This window comes from Carcharodon carcharias, chromosome 26 (assembly GCF_017639515.1).
Source record: "Carcharodon carcharias isolate sCarCar2 chromosome 26, sCarCar2.pri, whole genome shotgun sequence".
Lineage (NCBI taxonomy): Eukaryota > Metazoa > Chordata > Chondrichthyes > Lamniformes > Lamnidae > Carcharodon > Carcharodon carcharias.
Window position 1 is genome coordinate 19,555,935 of NC_054492.1, and position 16,250 is coordinate 19,572,184.

The following is a 16,250-nucleotide window of genomic DNA, read 5'->3' on the forward strand; positions in this document are numbered from 1 at the left end:
TTTGCGATGACTGATTTTGATGCTGAAAGTGTCATGTTACCTTACCCTATAAAAGGATTTCTTCTATGTGATCTCATGCAAAATGAATATATATTCCACATTCTGCTGTGTAGTACATCTTTGCCATTGTATTGGAGTGAGGCTCCCTACATTGGTGCAAAGGAAGAATATTTCCTCATAAGTCGAAATGTAACGTATTTATGGATATGTTGGCTATGATAGCTGGTTTTATCCACCTGGTTCTGGAACTTTTCTGTTACAGTTTAGGATTGTTTTTATTACTATCTTCTTTCTCAAAGCTGCTGTTCCTGTTACTTTTTCTATGCCATTCTGCTACTGAGGTGGATACTAGAGGGGTTATTCAATTGAGTGTATTTTTGCACCATGCTATCAAACCAACTAGAGATTTACAGACTGAAGTATTTAATACTGTTATTTAACAATTAAATGCTAATAAATTGAGATGCACATACAAATAGACATGCACGACGTGTCTAAAATTTGTAGTTTGTGCATCATGAAAAACTCTGTATATCATCTTTGTAAAAATGGCTTTGGATTGACAGGGCCTAATATAAAGGTTGAGTAAAGTTTTTTTTTGTTTCTGAACAACAATATTCGGTTGTTTTCATTTTTCAGAATGTCAGATGTATTCTACAGTACCTCATGCATATTTATAACTAACAATAGAGAAACTAATTGCCAGAAATGCTACAATATGTTCCAGGATGAAATTACCATTTTGGTTGGCTTTGTTGACTAAATGAAATATACAATGGAGCAAATAGGATTTATTCCTTCAAAGGAATGTAACTGCTGATTAAATAAAGAAATGAATGCAGCTTTGATCTTCAAGGTTACTGAAATTGTGGTGTTCCCTAATAGCCTACATCTCTTCATTGTAACTTTTCATATGCTCTTAGATGTCACTTGTAGCAGCTTTAGGATTGCAAAAAAATAATTTTTCTGTGAATTTGCATAACTGAGGTATTGTAGATATATTTGACCATCAAAGCATCATATAAGTCTGATTCCTTGTGCTTTTCCTATATAAGTTTTTTTTTTAAGAGAAGTTCACAATCTCCTGATTTGTAAAGTTGTTGTACATATATATTTATTAGGAAGGACTTGGGATTTGGTGGATTTTGAATTCTGAAGTTCTTACAAATGGGGATGAAATTTGTGGTGCAAAAAATCCAACGTTGCATGAAATCCTGTTGGATACCTACTTTGAACTACCTGCTGGTGAGTAAAGAGTTTTGTTTTCCTGTTTTAAAAATTGATTAATGGAAGAGGTAAATTAACTTGGGTTAACTCGGTTTGCTGTAGCTGACACAGGATGGGGACATAAATAAACTTGCAGAATGGGCGTGTAATTGGCAAATAAATTTTAATATAGATTGTATTTTGGGAGGAAGAATAAAAAAGCCACTTATTGGATAATAAGAGTCCAAATTGGGAGAGGAACAAATGCACCTTAGGGGTACACATTGACAAATCACTACAAGTAGTGACACATTAATAGGCAGTTTATAAAAATAAAAGAGGCAAATCGAGCATTGGAGTTCCTCTTGTACAGGGATAGAATTGAAAAGCAAAGAAGTCCTGTTAAACTTGTATTGAATCGTGGTTATATAATACTTGGGAATGGTGCAGATATCCATATTATAAAAAGGTGCAAAAAGATTCACGAGAATGGCACCAGAACTAAGAGGATACATTTATCAGGAAAAGCTAAGGAATGACCTTATAGAAATCTTTTAGATAATGAAAGGATAAATGTAGAGAGTGTTTCAACTAGTGGGAGAGTCGAAAACCAGATTCCATAAACTTAAAATAGTCGCTAATAAATCCAATAGGGAACTCAGGAGAAGCTTCTTACTCATTAAAGAATGCGGGACTAGTCACTACAAGGTGTAGTTGAGGAAAATAGAATGGATACATGTAAAGGAAACTAGCTAAGCATATGAGGAAGAAAGGAGTAGAAGGATATGGTGATAGGATTACATGAAGAGGGATGGGAGGAGGTCCATGTGGAAGATAAATGCTGGCAAAGACCAGTTGGCTTGAATGATCTGTTTCTGGACTGTTGACTCTACTTGGTTAAAGGGTGCATGCACTATGTGTAGGCTTGGCATATAATTAAATGTGGTTTGTTTTCTTGGGGTTTGAGTTCAAATTATAAAGCAGCCCTTGAGTCTTGTACAGTGGGGTTGTATGTCCAATTCTGAGCATGGGTTTATCAGTCTTTTTTATCAGTAATGGCACTTCTCATGATTATCCAAATACATGAATCCTGGAATTACACCAGGGAAAACTAGCATCTGAAATAAAAACCAGAAATGTCAGAAAAACTCAGCAGGTCTGGCAGCATCTGTAGAGGGAGAAATAGCATTAACATTTTGAGGCCATAGGACTCTTCAGGGCTAAAACTAGCATCTGAGTGCTTATTAATTGGCTAAAATGACCTCCTCTGCTATTTTAAGCAAATGAACACCACCTGTAAAATGGTGGTAATAGAAATTTTGAACAAACCCGGTGAATGCCCGAATGCTAGCATCCCATTTTGACACCTAGGCTCTTTAAATCATATGTGGTTAAGCTACTTAAATCCACAAATGAGTTTGCAACCCTGATCATTGTGTGTTATCTGTTTCTGCATTTGTCTTGGCTCTTTCATTAAAGATTTATTTTGCAACACGTGGTGATTTGGACTGACAAGAAACAATCATGAGAATGCTGAAGCTCCACAGGGCAGGAAACACAAGGGCAATGGAATTTTATGTAGCATGCTCCATGGTGCTTCTGGACATTTAGGGTGTGCGTCTGAATTCCTTCTTGTTGCTGTTCTAGCAGTGGCACTAACTTAATTAAAATGCATGAGTGTGCTTCCACCACAGTAACATAGCGAACGTTATAAGATTTGATAGGGTGCCACATCAAAGATTATTACAGAAAATAAAGCACATGGTGTAGTGGGTAACTTATTAGCATGGATAGAAGATTGGCTGGCTGACAGAATTTCAGCATTTGTGTGCTCTTTCCTGAGAGATTGGAATTTAAAGATGAAGATGCCCTTCAGAATGAACAAATAACTAAAGGAAACTTTCCATTTTGATATTTTCAGTGCATGGCTGGGGTGGATATCAGGAAATTGTTGCATTCCCAGCCCATGATTTTCCATGTATTAATTTAAGTGATTAGAAAATGATAGCCTAGTGTTGCAGGGCTGGCTGGTCTGCCCTCCAGGGTGTGTTCCGAGCACCAAAATGGAAAATATTTTTACCTATCCCATTAACACTTCATAATGACTTGATTTTATGAATTTGAAACATGAACATTCTTTCATCAAACATTGAACTTCCTTTAAAAAAAATTCTTTATAACTATTACATATTACACTTAGCATTTCATACCATTTTAAACATTTTTTCCTTTTTGGCAAGAGGAACTGTTCTTGGTCTCTGTAGAGCAACTCTCTATTTTCTCACTCCAACAAAGTTTTTTAAAATAATGTTCAATAATATTTTCATAAATTTAGGTTTATGCAGATAACTTCATGATTCAGTAGTGTCAGTCACTCCTGAAAACACAAGTGTCTTGCTCTTATGGGAATTTCTCAAACATTCCTATATCTAATTTATACAATAAACTAACCAGGTTCCTAAAAAGTAGTCCCCTGTGACGTCAACCAATATTCCTGTCTTTTGCACTGTCTTAAATCACCTGAAGGTGGTACAAGCAAACAGTTGGTGAGACATGAATCAGTAAGGTGCTTTAATTCTCATTTAGATGAGCATGTGTAACTAGTTTCTGCTTCTTCCATCATGGGATGAGTGGTGTTGGCAAGGCTCACATTTATTGCCCATCCCTAATTGCCTTTGAGAAGATAATGGTGGGATGCCATCTTGAACCACTGCAGTCCATGGGGCATGGGTACACCCATAGGTAGGGACTTCCAGGATTTAACAGTGATATATTTCCAAATCAGGATGGTGTGTGACTTGGAACTTGCAGGTGGTGGCATTCCCATCTTCTTGTTTCCGTTGTTCTTCTACGTGGTGGTGATCATATGGGTTTGGAAGATACTGTTGAAGAAAACTTAGCGAGTTGCTACAATGCATCTTGTAGATGGTACACTGTTGCTACTATGCACCGAATTGTCTGAAGACTGATATTTGTGACAGTGGAGATCTCAGGAGGAGTCTAAGATTCACTTGGTGCTTCTGGCTCATGGATGTTTAGTTTTGAGCTGCTGGATCTGCTCTGAATATATCCCATTTAGCACAGTGGTAGTCATACACATATGATGGAGGTTAGATGATGGGTCTTTGTCTTCATGTGGGATGTATTGTGGTCATTCTTACCAATACTGTCATGGACAGATGCATTTGTGACCAGCAGATTGGTGAGAATGAACCAAGTAGGTTTTTCCCTCTTGTTGATTCTCTCGCCACCTGCCATAGGCCCAGTCTGGCAGATATATGTTCTTCAGGACACGATCAACTTGGCCAGTAGTGGTGCTACCAATTCTTTGTTTGCTATAGACATTGTGCTTTGGGTGGGGGAATTCATTCTGGGCTTCTTCTAAGTGGTGTTCAAAATGGAGGAGCACCGATTCATCAGCTGAAGGTGGGAAGAATGTAATGTTAAGCAAGAAGTTTCCTTCCACAAGTTTGACCTGATGCTATGAGACTTCATGAGATCAGTGTTGAGGATTCCCTGGGCCCCTCCCTCCTGATTTTATATCACTCTGCCACTGTTGCCTCTGTCTGCCCAGCCAGTGGGATGGTGGTGGAGGAGTCTAGGATGTTACTGAAGCATATGATACTGAGTTTGACAGGCGAGTTTTTGATTCCATGATACTGGGATTCTTCATGTGCAGACTTGTTGAATTTGGTTTGCTTGGAGGACCATTGGCTTCCCCGGTGTAGGCTGGGTACTGACAGGTGGTGCGATGAAAATACTGATCCATTTGCAACCCATGGGAATCACAAGCCTAGACCCTAAGGACCTCTGCTCTTGCCATCATATACTTGAATGCAGAACACTGTGCACCAGTATGGTACCAATCTGCCCACACCAAACCTAGTGATGTGTAACCCAACTCAACAATGTGCATCATCACCGGTACCCTTCAACCAATTCACCTCCCTGGCTCCCAGTCCTGGCGAATGTTATAAGATTTGATAGGGTGCCACATCAAAGATTATTACAGAAAATAAAGCACATGGTGTAGTGGGTAACTTATTAGCATGGATAGAAGATTTGGCTGGCTGACAGAAAGCAGAGTGTATGCAGAAATGTGTTTTTTCTGATTGGCAGGATGTGACGAGTGGAGTCCCACAGGGGTCTGCACTGGGGCCTCAACTTTTTAAGATTTACATAAATGACTTAGATGAGGGGAATGAAGACATGATAGCTAAATTTGCAGATGACACAAAGATAGGTAGGAAAGTATATTTTGAAGAGAACATGAGGTTGCAGATGGATATAGGTTGAGTGACTGGGCAAAGATCTGGCAAATGGAATTTAATTTGGGAAAATGTGAAATTGTTTGGCAGGAAGAACAAAAAAAGTAGACTATTATTTTAATGGAGAATGGCCTCATAATTCTAAGGTGCAGAGGGATCTAGATGTTCTAGGACATGAGTTACAAAAAGTGAGTATGCAGGTACAGCATGTAATTAATAAGGCTAATGAAATACCGTCCTTTATTACAAGAAAGATTGACCATTCAAGTATGTTATTTTTCAGTTATACAGGGCATTGGTGAGACCACACCTTGAATACTGTGTGCAGTTTTGGTCTCCTTATTTAAGGAAGGATGTAAATGCATTGGAGGTGGTTCAGAGGAGGTTTACTAGATTGATACCTGGAATCAGTGGATTATTTTATGAGGAAAGGATGAACAGATTGGGCTTGCTTCCACTGGAGTTTGGAAAAGTGCTGGGTGATTTGACTGAAGTATACAAAATCCTGAATGGCCTTGACAAGGTTGAAAGGATGTTTTCTCTTGTGGGTGAGTCCAGAACTAGGGGGCACTGTTTTAAAATTAGGGGGTCGCCCTTTTAGGACAGAGATGAGGGAAAAAAATTTCTGTGGACTGTGAGACTTTGAAACTCTCTGCCTCAGAAGCTGGTGGAAGTGGGGTCACAGAATCACTATGCAGAAGAGGCCCTTCAGCCCATCGAGTCTGCACCGACATGTGAGAAACACGTCATTGAATATTTTTAAAGCAGAGGTAGATAGATTCTTGTTAGGCAAGGGAATCGGAGGTTATCGGGGTTAGAAGGGAATGTGGAAATCAAAATACAAGATGATCAGCCATAATATTGAATGGCGGAGCAGGCTCGAGGGGCCGAATGGTCTTCTCCTGTCCCTATTTCTTACGTTCTTATGTTTTAGCCAGCATGAAGGTTGAGTTTGATTTGCATGGGGCTGGTAATCCAAGGCAGCTTGCTGGTTGGGGGATGGTGAGAGATTTGGTTAGCATTTTTGCAGAACTGGTTGACTAGTGCCAGGGTGGTGGTTGGTGAGGGGTAAGGTGCAAGATGCACAAAAGGTTGGGCAGCTGGAGTAATTTTGTGGGACCTTCTCTTCTGCCTCCACCAAAACAAAAGGTAAACATTTCTTGTGCTCATTTTAAGAAACCTCTAAGGCAGTTTATGTAATTCGAGGCTGGTAGGAATGGATGGAATGTTGGTGGAACAGATTCTTCCAATTTGAACATACACATAGGACTTCAATCGCAATTTTTGTCATGGGACTCCAATTTAATAGCCTAGCGCCTGAAACCGGCAGGAACGGAGGCTTTCTGTCTGCCCCTCAAGACTCTAACCAAGCTGAGGTCCTCCCAGTCATTGAGTAAATGGGGCAGTAACTGACTGACTGACCCAACTTTTAGATTACTACCACCTTGTTTATGCTGGATTAAGACAGTTAAAATTGTCAGCCTTATCCTTGTGATCTTTATTTGTATTCTTACACCTTGCTTCTCAACATTAGTGAAGCATATTACTTAAATAAGGTGACTTCTAAATATTCTCCAACATTTCCAATTTATTGGTCTTTTTAGTTTTTGAAACTTCCTCTTTTTTTGGAAAAGACTGATGGTAGTGTTAGGTGAATTTGACTCCCCACCTGTGTTAATGTTTGTGTTTAATCTTGTTCCTATTTATAGCTGGGAAGGAACCAACAGCCTTCAATACTGAGTATGAGTTGCTTATCAGTTTCTGAAGTGAGCTTGTGAATTGTCAATTTATGTGGAATGACAGTCAAAATCTGTGTGACAAAGGCCATGAATTGGGAATACAGCTGGGAGCGCCTTTACTGGATTGCCATCAACTACATCAATACCTCCTCTTTACTTTTCTATCTTTCCTTACCTATTAAGAACGATGAGAATAGGAGCAGGAGTAGGCTGTTATGATCCTTGGGCAGACCTTGGGTCGTGACGGGGAGATCTGGCTAGGAACCAGTAACATTTTGTTTTAAGTAGATGATGTTTGAGATTCAAAAAGCTTACTAAGTGAATAAAGCCACAAGAGTTCATGGGTTTTGAGCATACAAAAATAAACTTGACAATACAAGTTCAGAAGGATAAAACAATTTGAATATTGCTGAAAAAAAGAGACCTTTTTTGTTGAAGCTTTACATCTTGCACTCGACAATTGGCAAGGATATCAAATGTAAAGGGGACGTCAGTTTGTATTATATGAGAAGAATGTGCTGATTGGTTGGCAAGTGAACTCTGGTAGAGGTGTTGCCATGGACAGTGCACCAGTTGCTGATGACTGACAGTTAATTGCCAAGCATTATTTTAAATTTAAACCAGGCTGCTTGATTCTGATTGGTCAAGGTGTTGCCTGTAGGAATGAACCAGTGAATAGCTGTCACTCACTTTGTTTAGCTGGAACATTTGCAATGTGTGTACATGTTCTTTCTGTATACGCAAATACACCACACTGCAAGCCTGATTGACATCTTTATATTGGTTGTCAGTGTAATTCTTAGCTCATGGATTATTTAGCAAATTCTTTCCAATTGCGGAATCGCATCTAGTGTTGAACATTGTATTTTGAGTTTTGCAAGCACAGGCTGGTTGGATACAGTCTGTACCTTGCCCATTGTGAATAGTGGAAGAGACAATGCTGTTTGATATGATCCGCCAGTCTTTGGGCATATGACCTGCATACCTAGCGTTGACAAATGGCACACCCCTTCTGATGCTGTAACCCTGTGTTCTAGATTCCACAGTTAGGAGAAATATTTTCTCAGCATTTACTGTGTCGAACCACTTAAGAATTTTATATGTTTCAATTATATCACCTCTCATGGTTCTAAACTCCAGGGAATATAGACTTAGTCTGCTCAATATCTCCTGAAAGGACAGTTTTCTCATCCCGGAATCAGCCTAGTGAACCTTCATAGCACTCCCCGTGGGACAACGATGCCCTTATTTAGGCAAGGAAATTAAAACTGCAGACTGTACCCCAGATGTGGTCTCAGCAATACCCTGTACCCATTTGCACCAAAAAGTAACATACCATTTGCCTTCCTAATTGCTTTCTGGATCTACATGCTAATTTCCTGTGATTCAAGTACACGGAAGCCAAGGCCCCTCTGAATACCAAGATTTCCCGGGGTCTCCCCATTCAAAACATTCTGCTTCTTTATTTTGCCTGCCAAAATGGATAACTTTGTACTTTGCCACATTGTATTCCATCTGCAACGTTCTTGCTCACTCACCCAACCTTACTTTCCCCTCTCCGCTTACTTTCCCACCTAAATTTGTATCATCAGCAAACTTGGATTCATTGCCCTAAGTCCCTTCATCGAAGTCAGTAATATAGATTGCAAATAGCTGAGGCCCAAGCGCTGATCCTTGAGGTACTCCACTGGTTACAGCCTGCCATCTCGAAAATGTCCTGTTTATTTCTTCTTTGTTCTCTGTCCATTAACCAATCCTCAATCCACGTGAATATGTTACTCCCAATTCTATAAGTCCTAATTTCACCGAATATCCTTTGTGACATCTTATTAAATACTTTTTGAAAACCCAATCACACTAATCCACTGGTTTTCCCCCTCAATCCTCAACTGTGTTACTAGTTCCATCCTCAAATGATTGTAACATATTTGCCAAATGTGATTTCCCTTTCATAAATTTACATAGGCTCTCCTTAATTGTATTGTGATTTTCTAAGTGCCCTGTTATCACATCCCTCATCATAGATTCTAGCATTTGCCTCCTAATAATGGAAGGCTAACTGGCTTATGGTTCCCATTTCTCCAATTCATTCCGTCTATCATCCTTTCTCTCTGCAAATGCAGGTTCTGTAATCAATGGCAGATTTTTTAAACACTCAATGCATACGCCCCCATTATTATAGAGATTGATTCAAGTTAATCAGGTGTGAATGTAACAAACACAAAATAGTTTAATTTAAAAAAAAATTGTTCATGAGCTGTGAGCATCACCGGCTAGTCCAGCATTTATTGCCCACCCCTAACTGCCCTTGAGAAGGTGGTGGTAAGCTACCCTTTTGACCCACTACATTCCATGTGATGTAGATACACCCACAGTGCTGTTAGAAAGGGAGTTCCAGGACTTTGACCCAACGATAGTGGAGGAAAAGTCATGTAGTTCTGGTGTGTGATTTGGAGGGGAGCCTTTAGGTGGTGGTGTTCCCATGGATCTGCTGCTTTTGTCCTTTGGGGTAGTACTGGCCCTGGGTTTGAAAGCCGCTGTCAAGGAGTATTGGTGAGTTGTAGATGGTACACACTATTGTCACTATGTGTTGGTGGTGGAGGAGGGAATGAATGTTTAAGGTGGTTGGTGGGGCGTCAGTCAAATGAGCTGCTTTGTCCTGGATAGTGTCGAGCATCTTTAGTTTTGTTGGGGCTGAACTCATCCAGGCAATTGGAGATCATTCCATCCCGACATGCCTTGTAGATGGTAGACAGGCTTCGGGGAGTGAGTTACTCATTGCACAATTCCCAGCCTCTGCATGACCTATTCCTGTTCCTTCATGGTCTCCCGTAGGAAGAAATGCATTTATATTGTGTCTTTCACCACTTCAGGATATCCCAGCCTGCTTTACAGCCATGAATACACTTTTAATGTGTATTTTAATGTTATAATGTAGGAAATGCATGGTCAGTGTTATAATTTTTTTTTGGTGATATTCATTAAGGGATAAATATTGACTGAGGAGAATTCCACTGCTCTTCTTCAAAATAGTGCCAAGGAATCTTTTGTGCCCATCTGAAAAAGCAGGTGGGTCCTTGGTTTAACATCCTGTCGAAACAATGTACCTATGAGTGCAGCAGCCCCCCTGGTATTGTATTGGATGTTAACCTAGATTTTGTGTTAAGTCTCTGGTTTGGCGTTACGCTCTCCATAGGGGCCAATAACTTTTTCAAAAGAAAAGGTTTGAATTCCTGGTGACTGACTCATGAAGGATCACACAACAAGATTTCATGTTTTAAGACTTTTACTGGAACAAACAAACTAAAATCAATATTGACTAAGCATTAATTAGTAGGTAACTAATACGCTAAACTGCAGAATACTTATTAGTGTTTTAACGCATTCGAGCCTTTCCAGGGGTTCCATCTCTTTCCATATTCTGTCTGGTAGCTAACAGAGAAACAGCCTTTTTTCCCCTCTCCTTACTGCAGTAGCTACTATCCCTTTCTCCCTCTCCAGGACACACACTGTCCAAAGTCTTTGAGACAGTATGTCTACAATAGCAAAAACAGCTGCCTCTCCCTTTGTGTTCAGTTGTTAAACCTGGCAGGTGGATGTCAATAGGACTTAACCTGTGTTCCCATCCCCATGCTAACCAAGTCGCATTGGCTTATCGCCAGGCAGAACCGTTTTACCTTAAATTGAAAGAGACGGTTTAAAATATAACCATCTAGTAAAACCTCATATTCAAAATAATAGGACAGAAGCCCACAACTTTTTGACTCCTGCCTAGTAACTCATTGGTAACTTGGTCATTAGGCCCCTTGTTTGCAGGTTTAGAGAGTGTTTATGAACAAATCACAGTGAACTGAACCTTGCCAGTGCATTTTACGTACACCTGCCCCTTCCAGGGAATCACTGGATTGCTATAAGGCATAAGATCCCCAGAAGATTAGTTCTGACTTCCATTGCCTGAATATACTTAAGCCAAATGGTCACCCAGCTGAGAATATGTAACAAAGCACAGCCAGGGACTGAATGAGCCCTCTGTCTCAGTAGTATAGAACTCAGAATACTTAAATGCTAAACCATGCAGAGTCCTGGGAAATGGAACTGAAGCTGTAACTTGCTGAACTACTACTGCAGTAAATAAGCCAACAGTTACCACATACCTACCATGAGGCTGTTAGCACCACTCTTGAGGTTGTTTCCATCATAAATGAGAATTCCAATCATTACTAAAATCAATGCTGGCATTTATTAGCAACCGTAACCATCAAAATGGTTGCTGTCACTGTTTGTTACAGATTTAATGTATCTTTTTAACTGACTGCAGCGATTAAATTTGGCATGGTGACTTACTTCCTTCAATCTTTTTAGAAACGGAATGATTTTATTGGTGTGGGGAATTCTGTGTGAAGTAGTTGAATCTAAACTACTTATCTTCCATTTTCTAACTTTTTGCACAGCTTTTTATTGAAACGTTTTTGGCTAGCTAGAATTAAATTAAACCTTTGGGATGTTTGAATGATGAACAAATAAAATCCCAGCCTTTTGAATTGTATGTACTTGCAAAATATATTTGTGGCTTACCTTTGCATGAATGAACAGTCCTGCATTGCTTACACTGCATATGCCTGATGTTGCAGCGGTAATACATATTTGGCTGTCCTGCTATGTAGTTTTGATGTCTTGGCCATATAAAATTGGCAGTGTTCCTGCAGCACCCTTGGTCCAGGTTCAGTTTAACAGAAATTATGGAGGTGTCTTGCGTTGCATCAACTTTGTACACATTGCAGTATAACTGTTATATGATGTGCAGTGGTCTCCCAGGTGGTTTGCCTGTCTGCTTGAGAGCTTGGTGCCTACTTGGTGCTGCACAAACATTGAAATTCAGCCGGTATTCATGTGGTGGAGGCTACATACACTCTCATGTTTGGAGATTTGTTTTGCCTTACCAGACCACAATAAGGAATTGGGCTGACATCATCATCTATTGATTATGTGCCGCTACTGATCTGTTTCTTTAACAATACCATTATTTCAGTTAGTGACCGTTGGAATAATACACTGTGATCTGCCTAAGGGCAGTTCCTCTGCTCGTTTCTCTGCACATCATGGTCTTGCATTTTCCCTCTTCTGTTGTTAACATCAATCTTTTTCTCCCTCTTGGCCTACATCCCTCTAATCTTCCTTCCGTTACCTCCTTCAGAAAGCTTTCATGCCTTAGAACATGTCCAGTATAGCCTTGTTGCTTTTTGTTAATCATAGTCACTAACAATCTCTCAATCTTGTTCATTGCTCTTGCTTTATCTCCAATTGACCTGCTCCATCCTTATCCAGGACCATATTTCAACTCTTGTCCACTTTTTTTTTTCCAAGGTCCGTTCTTTAGCCCTGTGCAACAAAATGTTCCAAATCATGGAAACATGAAATTACCTAGATGAATATTGTATTTTAAAATCTAAGTAAAGTAAAAATATTTGAAGATGGCAGGGTTGGAAACTTGTCTCAGGAAGTGTGCAAGGCGATATCAGATTGGCCACCCGTTGCCTGAAGTGGAACTGAATATTGGGCATAGTGTAAAGCAAGTGGCTGATCCGTTATCTCCCGTTTTGTGCCACTGCCCGAGTCAAATTTTGAGTTAGAAATTGTCAATAATGGAAAGTATTTTAATGAGAAACTTCAATCAACCAAATATTAACTGAGAAAGCACATGTGGTTTAAAGTCAGAATTGGTAAATGTAATGCAATTGCATTGACTTCATGGTGAAGGGAACCGCAGCAGGTTAAAGAGGGGGTATATTGATTTTTGAAATATCGGGGGGTTGAGAGGAGCTGGCACGAAAGAGGAGTTGAGGCCTGGAGTAGATCAGCCATGATCTTTATTGAATGATGAGGAAGGCTTGAGGGGCTGAATGGCTTACATCTGCTCCTATTTCTTATGTTCTTATGTTCGTCCTGAGCTGGTATTCATTGGGGGCCCAGACAACATACTGGAAATTGAGGTAATAGCACACTTGGAGGACACCACTACAGAGTGATCCAAGTTCAACTTGATCTCGGAGTTGGATATATTTAAGACCAGAATCAGTATAATTTAACACTACTAAATTTAGGAAATGAGGAAGGTATGAAAACAAATATATTAGGTGGGTCATCCAACAGCACACAATTAGGACAGAAGTGGAAACCCTTCAAAGGTGCAATATTGAGTATTATATATTCTAAACTAACCAGCTTAGAATAAACATGCTTGACCCTAAATTGTATAACAATCGAATTTAAAATGAGATAAGATAAATTATCCCTACAATTCCTGCAGGGATAAATGCAGTTCATTGGAATGTATATAAGAATGTTAAAAAGTGCAGAGACACAACAATAAAACATTTTCAACAATACAAAAATAATGGTGCAGTCAGAAAAAAGTTGAAAATCCCCCAAAAATGTTAAGGGCTTAAAACTGAGGATTAATACCAGTCAATTCTAAATGATTCCTTTCTACAAGTATACATAAAAGAAAACATTAGAAAATGTAATCTCCAACAAAGGTAACCTTTGCAAAATCAAAGACTTCAACATAAAGAAGATGCAAGTCCTAGAGTTGTTTGGGGTAGATGTTATTGCCACAAAGTCTGGAGAGTTGGACTAAACATTGAGAGTTACTGGACATTTGTGAGGTACAAAAGGCTTAGAAATGAGCTAACCTGTCCAGGTTCAAAAGTGACAACATGCATGAGGACAATTAGGAGATTTTTTTTATCTTGCTTCTGCACACTTCCTACAGTTTGGCAAAATTACAGAGGTTTAACGTGCCAATCCAGACTGACTTAAATTTGCAGTGATTATCATGGCATTAATAATTTGGCAGACTATTATGGATAATATATTTTCCTTAATATTTGGACATCAAATGGTGGATGTTGATGGATAATCTCTGAGGAATTTGAGCTTTCTATTGATATTAATTGGTGTCCGCATTAGGCTTAGTAAATCTTCATAGCTAGTTTGTGCAGTAGTGTAATTATTTTCATTTATGGAAGTGTGATTCTTGTTTTATTTCTCAGAAATCCCAGAGGATGAGGCTCAGTACTTAATAGAACGTCTTCGAAGTATAAATGCACAACTGGAAACTGAGCAGGTATGCATCTTTTATTACGCGTGGTGATCACATTACTTGAAGTGTAGAAGCAAGGATTACATAATTCCTAATATTCCTGTATATGAAAGGAAATAAGTAATGCGTATTTATTATTTGTGCAGTGGACTATGCCAAGGTTCTATCTCCTTTGAAGGATGACTTACCAGAAAGACAAACAGGTGTGCTTGCACATGATTGCTTTGTTTGGGGAGAAAAAATAATTGCTTTGCCGGCTGCTGGACTTTCTGCCAATGCAGAGGAAGATCTGTACCTATGAATGGTCAGGAAACCCTCTCAGGTTTCTCTGTCCAGCAGTGTTTCATATTTTAAAGCGGTATTATTGTCCTCAAATGATCTGGTGAAAATGTCTGTACAGCTGGTCTCAGTACCTCCAGATAGAGCATTTCCCTCAGTACATATGACAACCAGCACTTCTGCTGTGGCTATGGTAAACATACTGTAATGCAAAACTGGCTTTAAAGTCTAAACATAAGCATCCATTTTAATATTTTCAGCTGCTCAATTTTATTATTATTTGTAGGCTACTGTTACATCTTGATACTTAAAAAAAAAACTACTGGTAATAGCAGAAGTAGCATTTTTATGAGTAATAGTGAAAAATCCTGAACAGAAGTTTTAAAATCATAACCTGCTTGCCTCTTGTCTGTCTTAGCCCGTTTTCTCTCAAATCCATTATTATTTTAGCTTTTTTAATATTTTCCATCTTTATTTCTTGCCTATCTTCCATTTGCATGATTCTCTGAACCTCTAATAGTCTAAATAGTTCTGAAGGTTAAATGGGACTGACCATTCAGGTCCGTGGTCTCAAATTACCAGTTTAATTGATTTTTTTTTCTTTTATTTGCCTTACTTTGCAAGCCATAAAATACCCAAACAGATAAGGTGAAAATATCTCAGGGCAATAAATGCGTTGTCACCAGTTAAAAGTTCTATCAACTTTTGTTTTATTTGCTGTACATATAGTGGTATCTTCACTTATGTGGTGACTAATTAATTGCAGAAATTTTCTTGTAAGAATTATGATGTGTCTCAATATTTCAGCAACCTGCTGATCTGAGCCATGTAGTTTAATTCATGTCCCTCTCACTATTTGCATACTGATTAGAGCCTTGGAGTGCTCCAGAACATCTCTCGCAATGGGGTAGATTTCCTTCTTTCATGCCAAGGCGTAAAACAACACCTGGACCAAAAGCAGGGAGGAAAATCAGACAGAATGATCAAGCACTAACATTGCTGTTCTCCTTGCAAATGTCATTGCTCACTAGAATTACAGGAGAATGTAATCAATGCTAATATGTTTTTCCAGCCTACTTCCTAATTGCTTGTTTCATCTTTCTGGTCTCCTGGAAATTGAAATGACTGCATGAACATAAATGATGAACTAGGACTTAATGAATGTTTAAATAATTTTTCTGAAATATATTTCTAAATAGCAGTTGGAAAACTTTGATTGTACAATCCATAAAGACTTTGATATGAAGTGTCCTGTATTGCTTATTATTACTTCAATACTTAACAGATGAGTTACTGGCTTATGTTTTGGAGTACTAGTGATCTGTCTAAGGGAAGATGCTCTGCTCAATTCTCCTCCACTCATGGTCTTAGCCTCCTTTTTCAGTTGCTTGATAGAGCTCCCCATTTTCAATTGCAATTTGTCCAACATCATTCTCTTTCTCTTCTAGGTCTACATCCTTCTAATCTTGCTTTAGTTACCCCCTTCAGCATGTTTTCATGCCTTAGAATATGGCCAGTCTAAACTTGTTGCCTTTTCTTGATGTTCACTCCCGATCTTTCTTCTCCCATGACCCTGAGAACTACTTCATTGCCCTTAAGTTCTCTCCAACTGACCCACTCCATCCTTACTCAGAACCACTTTTTACAACTCCTAGC

General features: G+C 39.1%; 1 protein-coding gene across 3 annotated transcripts in view; it reads left to right on the forward strand.

Moving 5' to 3' along the window:
* LOC121269822 (protein unc-13 homolog C-like) overlaps positions 1-16,250 on the forward strand; it is a 599,906-nt gene that overhangs the window by 55,324 nt on the left and 528,332 nt on the right. For all 3 annotated transcript variants that reach the window (XM_041174809.1, XM_041174810.1, XM_041174811.1), the window contains exons 5-6: positions 1,122-1,245; positions 14,266-14,339. In XM_041174809.1, the coding sequence (XP_041030743.1) occupies positions 1,122-1,245; positions 14,266-14,339 (198 nt within the window). The remainder of the gene's footprint in view (positions 1-1,121; positions 1,246-14,265; positions 14,340-16,250) is intronic.